At 40.0% G+C, this 12,196-nt stretch overlaps 1 protein-coding gene across 1 annotated transcript in view; it reads left to right on the forward strand.

The window, feature by feature from the left end:
* The window catches only part of LOC126334901 (transcription elongation regulator 1), a 236,362-nt gene that overhangs the window by 45,476 nt on the left and 178,690 nt on the right, over window positions 1–12,196 (forward strand). The window contains exon 3 of the mRNA XM_049997613.1: window positions 3,937–4,297. Within this exon, the coding sequence (XP_049853570.1) occupies window positions 3,937–4,297 (361 nt within the window). The remainder of the gene's footprint in view (window positions 1–3,936; window positions 4,298–12,196) is intronic.

Here is a 12,196-nt window from a genome sequence, read left to right on the forward strand (position 1 = left end):
ATGCTCTCACTCCTCCACCCCAGCCCCAGACACTGTTCACTTCCAGATGTTTCAGAACCAACCACCTTCCTTCTAGCTACTGCCCCATTCCTCTCACCAGCTGTATTAGTAAGATGACGGGACATATGATTATGCCCAGAAGGGGTATGGTGACTTGAGTCTCGCAATTTACTAAGCATTGCACAGTGTGGATTTCGAGTGCGCCATTCTGTGCCTGACCGTCTTGTGACTTTGTCCACTCATGTCATGAGTGGTTTCCTGTGAAAGTCCCAGACTGTGGTCATGTTTCTCAATTTGGTGAAAGCCTGCAACACCTGCTGGAGGCCTGGTATCCTCCATACTCTCTACACGTGCCATATCTGTGGCCGCCTGCCCCATTTCCTTCAGGAATTTTTAAAACACCAAGTTTTCAAGGTCCGTGTGGCTTTTTCCTTGTCAGACACCTTTATCCAAGAAAATGGTGTGCCTCAAGGTTCGGTCCTAAGTGTCGCCCTCTTTGCTATCGCCATTAACCGTATTATGGCCTGTCTCCCACCGGGCATCTCTGGCTCCTTTTTCGCGGACGATTTCGTGATCTATTGCAGTTCTCCACGGACTTGTCTCATTGAGTGCTGTCTTCAGCACTGTCTCAGTTATCTTGTCATGGAGCATTGACAGTGGCTTTCATTTTTCCACCGACAAAACAGTTTGTATAAATTTATGGCAGCACAATTGGTTACTTCCACCATCTTCACATCCTGGACCTGTTGCTCTTCCGTTCGTTGAAACTACGAAATTCCTGGTGCTCATGATTGATAGGAAACTTCCTTGGTACTCCTACGTGTCTTACCTGGCAACACATTATGTGCAGCCCCTAAGTGTCCTTGGGGAGCAGATTGTGCCACCTTCCTCTGTTTATACAAGTCTCTTGTCCGTTTGAAACTAGACTATGGGTGTTTATTCTATGCATCTGCACAGCCAACACTCTTACGCCATCTCAGTACTAGCCACTCTCGTAGTATGTTTGGCCACTGGCACATTTTTACACTAGCCCGCTTAATGCAGAAGCTGCCGAACTACCGCCGTCATTCCGTGTCCTCAGCAGACATGCATGCCGTTTGTGTGCCATGAGTGGACACCCATGTGATGCCTCCTCCTTTGATGACTACTATTTCCAGTATGAAGCACGTACCTCTTCTCTTTTACCTCCTGGACCTGCAACTTTCCTGGTGCCTTCATTCGCTTCCTAAGGACACTACTCCAGCATCTATCTAACGTCTTCAGTTTCACAACCTTTGCAAGGAACTTGAGATGGTAACTTGGTGTAGATGGCTCTCGGACTGACCATGGTGTTGGATGTGACATTGTCATTGGCGCAGAAATTTTTGGGTATCGGTTTCTGGAACACTGCTCAGTATTTACAGCAGAGATGTTCTCCCTGTATCAGACCACATAGTATATATGGTGTCACAGGCCTTCCAATTGCGTCATCTGCTCGACTACCTCAGTGCCCTTCAGAGCCTGTGTGTGCTGTACACTGTCCATACTGTAGTGCAATGGGTCCAGGAGAGCTGTCACTTGATCACTCTTGATTAAGCTACTGTGATGTTTATGTGGGTTCCTGTGTGACACCAGTCTGACAGGAAACAAGGCCGCTGACACTGCTGGCAACGCTGCAGTCCTCTTACCTTGGCCTGCTTGTTCTTACACTCCTTTCAATGATCTTCGTGTTGCCGCCTGTCAGTAGGCGGTGTCACTTTGACATCACCACTGTTCCTCTCTTCAAGCTCCGTGTTGTTAAGCCTCTCCCAGCATCTTGGACGACCTCATCTCGGCCCTCTTGCCACCAGGAATTCATTGCGTATTGGGCACTGTCTTAGCCGTCACCATTTGGTTCTACCCCCACCACTTTGTGAAGATTGCGTTCATCTTTTGACGGTCCACCATTTCCTGACAGAATCCCCTTTTTTGACAGCTTATGTTCCTGTTTGTGTTTGCCATCTGCGTTATCAGCCATTTTAGCAAATGACACGCAGGCTGTTGACTGTGTTTTACTTTATATCAATCATAGCAATATGGTGAAGGCCATGTAACTTTTAGTTCTGGACCTCTCTCTTGATGGTGTATTTTATAGATCTATCTCCACGTCCTTGTTTTTAGCTGTCTTTTCTTCTTTTGATTGGGATTGACGTGTAGTCATTTTTAACTCCTCTCTTTGTCTTCGTGTTCTACAGTTTTGACATGGGTGCATATGAGCCTAGTTGTTTTTGTGCCCCAAAACAAAACAAGGTCCAAAACCAGGGGCTGAGTAGTGCATTCCCCTGGCAACTACAAACACACAGATTACTTTTGGAACTGACTGCTTACAGGAACACTGTACCCCACACTATATTTTTACAATTAAATTTAACGAGATTTTACATTGCCACCCAGATTTCGTTACTGTTTACACGGATGGGTCTAAATCAGCGAGAATTTTGCGGTTGTTCCCTCATGTTCCCCAACATTGTCATCAGAGTAGGGCTCCCCGACCGATTTTCAATTTATTATGAGGAATTGTTTTTTATCCTGAGGGCAGTGAAGCAGATGAGATGGTGTCATGACAAGAAATTCCTTATCTGCTCAGACTCTCAGAAAGTCCCCTTCTCGCTATTGGACAGACGTACCCAGAAGATCAGATGCTGCAAGAAGTGCAGGATGCTCTCCTTCTCATGCAAAGGCAAGCTAAGGAAATCATTTCATGTTGTTGAGAGGGCACATAGGGATTTGGGGAAATAAAATTGCTGATGAGGCTGCCAAGATGGTGTGCAGTCCACCTGGAAGCTGTCACTTCATTGTGACTAGAAAGGTCATGTGTTAGTGGGAAGGTCAGTGACTGAAAGTGAGGAATAATAGACTAAATTCCATAAAAACCTCAGTGCAACTTTGGTTTACCACCTGTCCACGACAGTCTGAAGAAATAGCCCTTAAACAGCTAGGAGTGTGAATTGCCCATTGGCACATAGCTTCTTCATACATCAGAAGGAGCCCCCAGTATTTCAGAGATGTGGGACACAGCTATCAATAGGAAATATTTTAAATGAGTGTTTTTTTATGATGACATGAGGCTTGAACTGGATCTCCCACAGAATCTTCCATGTGTTTTAACTGATAATGAGACTAGTGTTCGTATTTTAAGATTTTGTATGGTGTCCGGAATTCTTCGCAAAATATTGAGTGTGAGATTTTAAAAGGGTCAGAGTGGCTGGGTGACTCATTATTTATAAGCTGTCATCCAGCCACAGTTATCTCTTTTTTAACAATATTTTTACAATTATTTTGCTCATGGTTTCATCTAGTTATTTGCTCTGGCTCATTGGGATATTATTATGGGATTTTCTGAATCTCACCTTGTTGGGGCTGCCTTGCGATTCTTAGGGGGGGGGGGGGGGGGGGTGGAAACTTTATCAATTTCATTGACCTTTTCATTGATTTTAACCATGTTGGTATCTCATTAACACAATGGCATTGATGACATTGCTGTGTAGCGCCCTCAGCCACAAATAATCATTAAATACCATCCACTGCTTGTGCTGCCTCTTGCTGTCTGTAAACATTGACGTTGGGCATAGGCGGTGGTCACATTGATGTGACTGGGCAGTGTGTATCTTACAATATTTAATGTTAGTGCAATTTGCAGCACTCTGCATACATCAGTTCAATTCTTTTCAGGCTGTACATAGGTGTCCATAACGGATGTGCTTTCAGTGCTAAATGTTGTACTTAATTTACAATCCCACTTTCAGATTTAGATTTGATTCTGGTTATGATGGAACAATATGCTGACTGTATATGAGAAAGCACAATTTGACTATTTCCCTCAACCATCCATATGATAATCCTTAATGAACACAAACATATGTAGCTTGTTATTATCTGAGTCATGATAGCAACCTCATCCAGTTATTATTTTTGCAGGGGAGGACCTCCTGGCAGAGGTGGCCCTGGTCCTGGTGGGCCTGGTGGACCTGGAGGGCCCGGAGGACCTGGAGGTCCAGGTGGTCCTGGTGGTCCCCACGATTTTGGACCACCACCTGGAGGGCCCGGCCCAGGCCCGCGTGGACCCCCTCCTGGAGGACCACATGGACCACCCCCAAGATTTAGGGGAAGGGGGTTCGGTCCCAGAGGGCCTCCTTTCAGAGGTCCACCTCCGCCACACTTCGGTGGTCCCAGAGGGCCTCGGTTTAGAGGTCATCCTCCCTTTGACCCCAATTGGGGACCTATGCCGCCTCCTGGAATGCATCCTCATCCTCATATGATGGGACCACCACCTGGAATGGTAAGATGTAAATTATTTATTTGTGTTTGTTTGGAAGAAAGTGATGTAAAAGATGGCTGATGATGCCATGGTGTATGGTAAGTCGTCGAAGTTGAGTGACAGTAGAAGGATGCAAGACTACTTGGACAAAATTTCCAATTGATGTGATGAATGGGAGCTTGCCCTAAATGTGGAAAAATGTAAGTTAATGCAGATGAGTAGAAAGATCAAACCTATAGTGTTCATATACAGTACTGCTAGTGCCCCATTTGACACAGTCAAGTTGTTCAGATATCTGGGTGGAATGTTGCAAAACGATACGAGATGGAACTAGTGTGTGAGAACGGTGTTAGGGAAGACAAATGGTCAACATTGCTTTAGGGAAGAGTAGTTCACCTGTTAAGGGAAACGTAAGGGTCTTTCCATGTCAAGTGGCCTAAGAGTCCCCACTCTACCATCTACAATTTCGATGAAATTTTTACAGGATGTACATATAGACTTTACATAAAGCACTGCCAGATTACAGCTTCATTAGTAGTATGATGGGGCCGCTAGCCACCTTTTCGTGAAGGATTGTTTTTTGACATTGCGACTGAAATGATCTAAGAGACCTGTCGTGCTGAAACTTTGTGATCCTGTTGAACTATTTGAGTACAATAGCTTAGTTGTAGTACAAAACCTCAAACTATGGTAAATTCATCATAGTGTGCTATCAGAGTGGCTCATAAATCTTGTCGTGTCAAATTTTGGCTATACTTTATTGCCTTTTCTGAAGCTGATACTTTAGTTATCTGCAACCTGTCAGCATCTAATAAAGCTTTGCAAGTGGCATCCACATTGCTCATATAACAACTGAGTTATCCGAGCTCACCTTATCTGATCAGAAAAAGTTTTTATTTTGGAGACAGACCAGTTTAGTGTCAACAATGAAGTTTGGTAACATGCTTCAACAATCAGTCTGAAGAACACTGTTGTTTTGTGAAGGCTGTTCAGCTGTTGTGTGTGCCTTTTTAAATGATGTAAAGTGTATTGTCGTTGCTGGATAAACTTCTTTTTTCGGTAAGTAAAAATTATTTCAAGGTATGGGGTGACTCTTTAGAAATGTTTATCATGTTATTTAATTTTTTTTCTGTTGTATTCTCAAGGAAGTTCCTATTATCAATGTTAGTTTAATATTTTTCAGTTGGAAATATACTTCACTTCTACTTTATGTAATATTGAAACAAATGGCAATTGGAAGCATAAATTTAATGGTAGTGTAATGGAAATCAATGAGGTTTCATTACCATTTGTCATTGGCCTTGCAGATAATTCTGCATGTCATCTTAAAACATACACACATCAACTAGGCTTAATTTCAATCACAGAATTTTCAGTAGAGCAACAGGAATTAATAAACCAAAGAAGTGACAGATGTCTTACTGAAAGTGCACAGATATGCTTTTATCACAAAGCAATACAAATGGACAAAAATGACTTTCTACAGAGATCTTGTTGTAATCCTTTTTGTGCAAAGAACTATTCTGTTAAAAAGGGTTTACGGGCTGTCAATGTGGAAACAGAAAAACATTTGCAAGCCGTGACTAAGAGCAATGTGAAACCTGGTCAGAAGATCTGTCCAACTTCCAGAAAACAATTTTTAGCAAAGAAAGCAGAAACATCAGTCAACTTCAAACCATACAGAAGATGAAGCATATCCAGAAGTCTCAACTGATTCAAGTGAAACTGCTTTTGAGGTCTTCCCTCTAAAATTCCAGAGTATCAAAAAGGGATGTGAAAGGTTACACAAAATGAAAAATAAGCGAAGCTCAAGAGGCAATTGCAAATAACATTGCTGCTGCTGGAGGATTTGCCCCCAAAAGTTCTTCAAACACCTAATACATGCAAGACATGTCCTGATTGTGAAGATTATAAGCAGCTGATTAAAGAATTGAAAGAGAAGTTGCAATTATCAAAGCAGCCTGAAAAAATTGCAAATACTGACATTAGCACCACAAAGCTGGACTATAAGAGAGACAATGTAAGAATTTGGTGTTTCAGAGAGGATGGTAAAAGCAGCTAGGAAGTTACAGGCAGAAAATGGTGTATTAGCTTTGCCAAAGAACAAGTGTAGCAAGATGATTTCAGATGCCGCAAAAGAAAGAGTGGTAACATTTTTTCAGAATGAAGAATTTAGCTGAATTTGTCCAGTTAAAAAAAAAGACTGCATCAATTAGAATAGAAGGAAAGAAAGTTTTGATGCAAAAATACCTTCTTCTCAATAATTTGAAAGAAATGTTTGCTGCATATCGACTTCAGCATGGGCCTAAAATTGGATTTTCCAAATTTTGTGAATTGAGGTCAAAGTGGTGCATCACTGTGGTTGCTGCAGGGACCCATTCAGTCTGTGTTTGCACTTCACACCAAAATGTGAAACTGATGCTTGCTGATTGCTAAAACAGTGTGTGATTTGGAATTCAAAGACTGCATGCTTCATCACTGTGAAATCTGTCTGGGGAAAGAACTATTGGAACAGTTTTTACAAAGTAGTTTTCAAGACAGTGATCCAGATGATACCATTGGGTTCAAACATTGGTTGCACACTGATAAAGATACATTAGAAACCAAGCAGATGACCACCTAGGATTTTATTGAAGATATGATTTCAAAAATTGACAAACTTTCCACTTATCATTTTGTTGCAAACCACCAGAGCAAGCACCTAAAATTCATAAAAGAAAGCTGTAAGCCAACTGAACTGATCATATTAATGAACTTTGCTGAAAATTATTCCTTCATTGTCCAGGATGCTGCTCAAGGTTTTCACTGGAATAACAGCCAGACAATGTTACACCCATTTGTTGTGTACTTCAGAAATAACATGGACATCAACAGCATTAGCTACTGTTTAATAAATGACAGCCTGAAACATGATGCAATTGCTGTACATGCCTTTATAGTGAAATTAATAGAAGATCTAAAGTGTCTCCTTGGAAAAATAACACACATTTACTACTTCAGTGACGTGTCAACAGTGCTGTACAAAAACTTCAAAAATTTTATGAATATCTGCCACCATCAAAATGACTTTGGAATCTCAGCTGAATGGAACTTCTTTGCTACAAGCCATGGAAAATCTCCATGTGATGGAATTGGAGGAACTGTAAAGCACCTGGCAGCAAGAGCAAGCCTTCAAAGACCAGCTGAGGATCAGATTTTGACACCAACTGATTTGTTTAAATACTATACAAAGAATATCTGAGGAGTCAAATTTATTTTTGTTTCAAAAGAAGAAATTGAAACATTAAAAACTGAGCAGGAAGCAAGCTTTAAAAAATGGCTGTGCAGGAACAAGAGATAAAAACCATTTCGTGCCATTAAATGAAAAGCAAGTTTGTATTAGAAGACTATCCAATGATACAATTTTTTGTGGTAAATGTTGACCAAAGTTAAGCAACAGTTTCATTCAGAAGTATTACAGCCTTACAACTGGGCCAATACATGGCCTATATATATATGATGGAAAATGGTGGATTGGCAATGTGTCTGAAGTTTCAGAAGAAGAAAATGTTTGTCAGTTTCCTGCACCCCTATGGACCTGTAAGTTCATTCTATTGGCCAGCTAGGCAGGATGCTTGTTGCATTCCGAACCAATACATTATTTCTGTCATTCCAGCTCCATCAGAAACAAGAATGGGCCGACATTATAGCTTGTTAGAATCAACTGTAATTGCTACTAGTAACAAATTTGAGGAAATGAATTAATAAGAATTGAAATATTTGCCTTGGGAACCATAAAGAGTACGACTGGTACATGTATTTTTTAATGTAATATAAATGTAAGTTTATTTGGTATGACAAGATTTATGGGCCACTTTGATACCACACTATGATGAATTTACCATAGTTTGACCTTTTGTCTTGCAGCTAAGATATTGTACCCAAAATGTTGAACAGGATCACAAAGTTTCAGCTTGACAAGTCTCTTAGATCCTGAACAATGGTAAAACAAACTTGATTATTTATTCATTTCAGTCGCAATGTCAAAAGAGTCTTTATGAAAAGGTGGCTAGTGGCCCCACCATAGTACTTATAAAGCTGTAATTTGGCACTGCTTCATGTAAGGTCTAGAAGTACATCCTGTAAAAATTTTATCAAAATTGGGGATGGTTGAGTGGCGAGCTTGTCTAAATTTAGGCCACTTGACATGGAATGACCCGTATGTAGGATGCTGGTGTGACTTATTCTTGAGTACTGTCAATGTCTGGGATCTGTACCAGGTCAGACGGAAGGAAGGCATTGAAGTGATTCAGAGGTGGGCTGCTAGATTTGCTACCGATAGGTTTGAACAACATGTAAGTGTTACGGAGATGCTTCAGGAACATAAATGGGAATCTGTAGAAGGAAGGAGTTTTTTTCCCCGAGAAACACTATTGAGAAAACTTAGGTAACAGTCATTTTATGCTGACTGCTGAACAATTCTACTGCTGCCAACATATATTGAGTGTAATGATGACAAAGATAAGTTACAAGAAATTAGGGATCATACGGAGGCATGTAGACATTAATTTTTCCCTTACTCTATTTACTAGTGGAACAGGAAAAGGAAATGACTACTAGTGATATAGGGTACCCTCCGTCATGCCCCATACGATGGCTTGTGGAGTATTGATGTAGGTGTAGAAAAATATTTGGAATAAAACTGTTTTAACACTGTAAATAAAATTAAATATAGCAAAGTTTTTTTTTTCGGTTTACAGTAATAAATATGTAACTGTGTAACACTTGCTTCACAATTGTATTAGATGTGCATGAAATGTTTTTGGTTTGCAATAATACATTTTAAACTGTGTGAGCACCAACTGTAGATTAAGTAAGACAGTGAAAGAAAAGTATGTGCTTTGTCATCCTTCATTCCATATCTTTGTGGATAAACTAGCTATAAAGTTTCACTGGTGTCCAAACCTTAATAAACACTAGTAAAACAGTCTTCAATCAGAAGATTCTTTTGAATACCACAGTGCTTTACTAGGCATGGTCCTGTTGGAGGTTGGTATTTCATTGTTTGTCAATCTAAACAGTGTATATGGTGCAGTTGTTGTTGATCATCATAAGATATTCTGCTTTAGAGTTGTTCCTGACACTATTGCTACTGAAGAGCACATAGTTTCTATTCCAGATCAGCTGCTGTGTTGTGTTGTATACTGTTTTCATTTCATCCAACATTTTTATTCTTCTACTTCCTATTTCCTTATGTCGTTACACCATACATGTGATAGCTGCCGTTAGGTTTTTTTTTTTTCCACATAGTGTGTCACATTCAGTGTGCTAACCTTTTCGTAACCAGGTTTAGGGGAGTTCTTTATTCCTCTATCCTTTCCAGTACTTCACTGTTCTCAAGTTTTTCCACTCTTTTATTTTCTACATTCTGCTCTAAACCCATATCTCAAATGCTTCTATTTTCTTTTTCTCTTTTCCAGTGTCCAACTTTCACAGCTGTCCTGAGGAACACTCTACATGAGGCATTTAACAAACCCTTTTTGTACCTCTAACCCCCAATTTGCAGCATAATAAGTACTCCTTTTTCTGGACAACTTGTATTGTCATTGCATTCTTGAATTGGTTTGAGCTTGTTCATATATCAGTTGTATCAAATCACCATAGTTTTTGTAACTAATTTTCATTCTATACTTTTTCAGTCCTCCTCTAGTCGGGCTAGTGTTCCTTGGAGTGATATTGTTTTATCTCTGAGCAGTACCATGTTATCAGCAGATCTGATACAATTGATCTTATAAGTTTTGCACTGACTCCTTCCTTCCGTACTTTGTTGTCTTTGTTACCAAGTCTTAGATATAGACTAGACTCTTGCTAATCTGGCCATTCCTTGCACATACAGTTGCTGGATTGGAAGTCCTGGATTATTTTGTGTAAATGCATAGGGATTATATTTTATTAAATGCAGAGATATTTTCATTTTTATAGAAAACTTGGTCCTTGAGAGTGTACATATACAGTAGTAGCATTCATTGTGAAACATATGCCACAGACCAGCTTTGTGAGATGTCGTCATGTTCTTTCCTCCTATTTTATCTTCTTCATTTTTATCATAACTTTTCTGTAGTTTTGATTATCTGTGTGTCTGTTAACATTTGATCATAAATAGTTACTCATCCAGCAGTGTACTCAGCAGCAATGACTTTCTGCGAAGAATGTCAGTTCAACTTCTCAAATTTTGAGTTTGCGCTTGAGGTCTGGCATAATGTCACATTATGGAAGCCATGATACTGAGCTGTAAAGAAAGCCATAAATTCAAACCTGTGTAGCATTGTTTAACATTGTAATTAATTAACAACATTGTTCACCCGACAATTCATTATTTTATGCATCCTTCCCACTTAAGCAACTAGAGACTGGGTGTCGGTTGGCCTACTGAGAGGTCGGCCTACTGAGGGCTGAATTAGGAAGAGTTAAGTGTTCCTGGTAAACATAATTGTTGAAAGACAAGAACTGTGTCCTTTTTTAAAAAAAAGCTTCAGGTTGCTTTCTTCTAGGTGCATAACCTCTCAATTAGATTCCTACCTGTCCTATTCACCCTCTTCAGTTTTAGAATTTCCATCATAGTGCCATTTCACTCAGCCAAATTCCTTTTCTAGATCTATGAACCACAAACTTGTTCCCTTCTCTTTTTATGCATCTTTCACCAATAGTTCTAATTAGTTCAATAGTATTTCTTGTGCTTTCCTGAAACAAGATTGCTCTTCCCCTATTTTCTCTACCATTGTGTATACACATCTATGGTTCAGTGCCATCAAGATAATTTTGGCAATATAAGAGATTATACTTCTTGTTGTTTATTCTGTGCATTTCTTGGTAGGCGATTTCTTTGGGATCAGTAAGTTTGCTCCTTCGACAAAGTCTTTGTGCCATGTACTACTTTTGTATATTGCATTGCACAAAGCTGTTGTTTGTGCTGTGTCTTTTTCATCGGTTTACTGAAATAATTGTATAGGAAGACTATCCCATCCAGCAGATTTACCTCTCTTCATTTCCTTTATTGCTTTCCCTGTTACAGAGCTCAAAAATTTGCGGTGGCTGTGGAAGCACAGGAAGTTGAAGTTGGCCAAAAATTCAATGATGGACAAGGCACGATGAGCCGGGACATTGTCATAGTGTAGCACCCAACTCCTGTCTTTCCACATTGCAGGCCCTTTCTTCCACAACTTTTCATGAAAACACTCAAGGGCACTTTCGTAGTATTCCTGGCTAATTGTCTGTCCTCCAGGGGTAAATTCATGATGCACAATACCGGTAGAATAAAAAAAAAAATCACAAACATTGTCTTCACCTTCGACCAACTTTCCCATGCTTTTTTTGGTCGTGGTGAATCTGGCGTCTTCCACTGCGAAGACTGCACTTTGGTTTCAGGGTCATATCCATATACCTCAGATTCGTCACCTGTAATTACACCTGTTTAACAAATCTGGGTTATTTTCAGACTAATTAATGAGTTATTGGCTCACTTCAGGCCGTTATTGTCTCTAGGCATTTGACACCACTTTTAGAATTATTTTGCTGACACTTGATGCGTGTTCAGATCACCAGTTAAAATTGACTGAACTGCATAGAAACTTAAATTATGTTCATCAGCCATCTCCTTAATTGTAAGTCTACGATCGGAGCACACTGAGTCGCGAACTGTCGCAACATTTTCATTCATTTTTGAGGTGGGAGGATGGCCGGACGGACTGTGGTTCATCTTCAAATGATTCAAGGCCATTTTTAAATCTGTTGAAGCAGACTGGCTCATACAATTATCTCCAAAAGCTATTTTTAATAGTTCGTAAATCTCAGAAGCTGATTTTCAGGTTTTAAAACAAAATTTCACACAGTCGTTGCTCTGTTTTTACGTCCATTTTCTCAGACAGAATCCAGCAATAAGCC

The sequence above is a fragment of the Schistocerca gregaria genome, chromosome 1 (assembly GCF_023897955.1).
Source record: "Schistocerca gregaria isolate iqSchGreg1 chromosome 1, iqSchGreg1.2, whole genome shotgun sequence".
NCBI classification, from domain to species: Eukaryota; Metazoa; Arthropoda; class Insecta; order Orthoptera; family Acrididae; genus Schistocerca; species Schistocerca gregaria.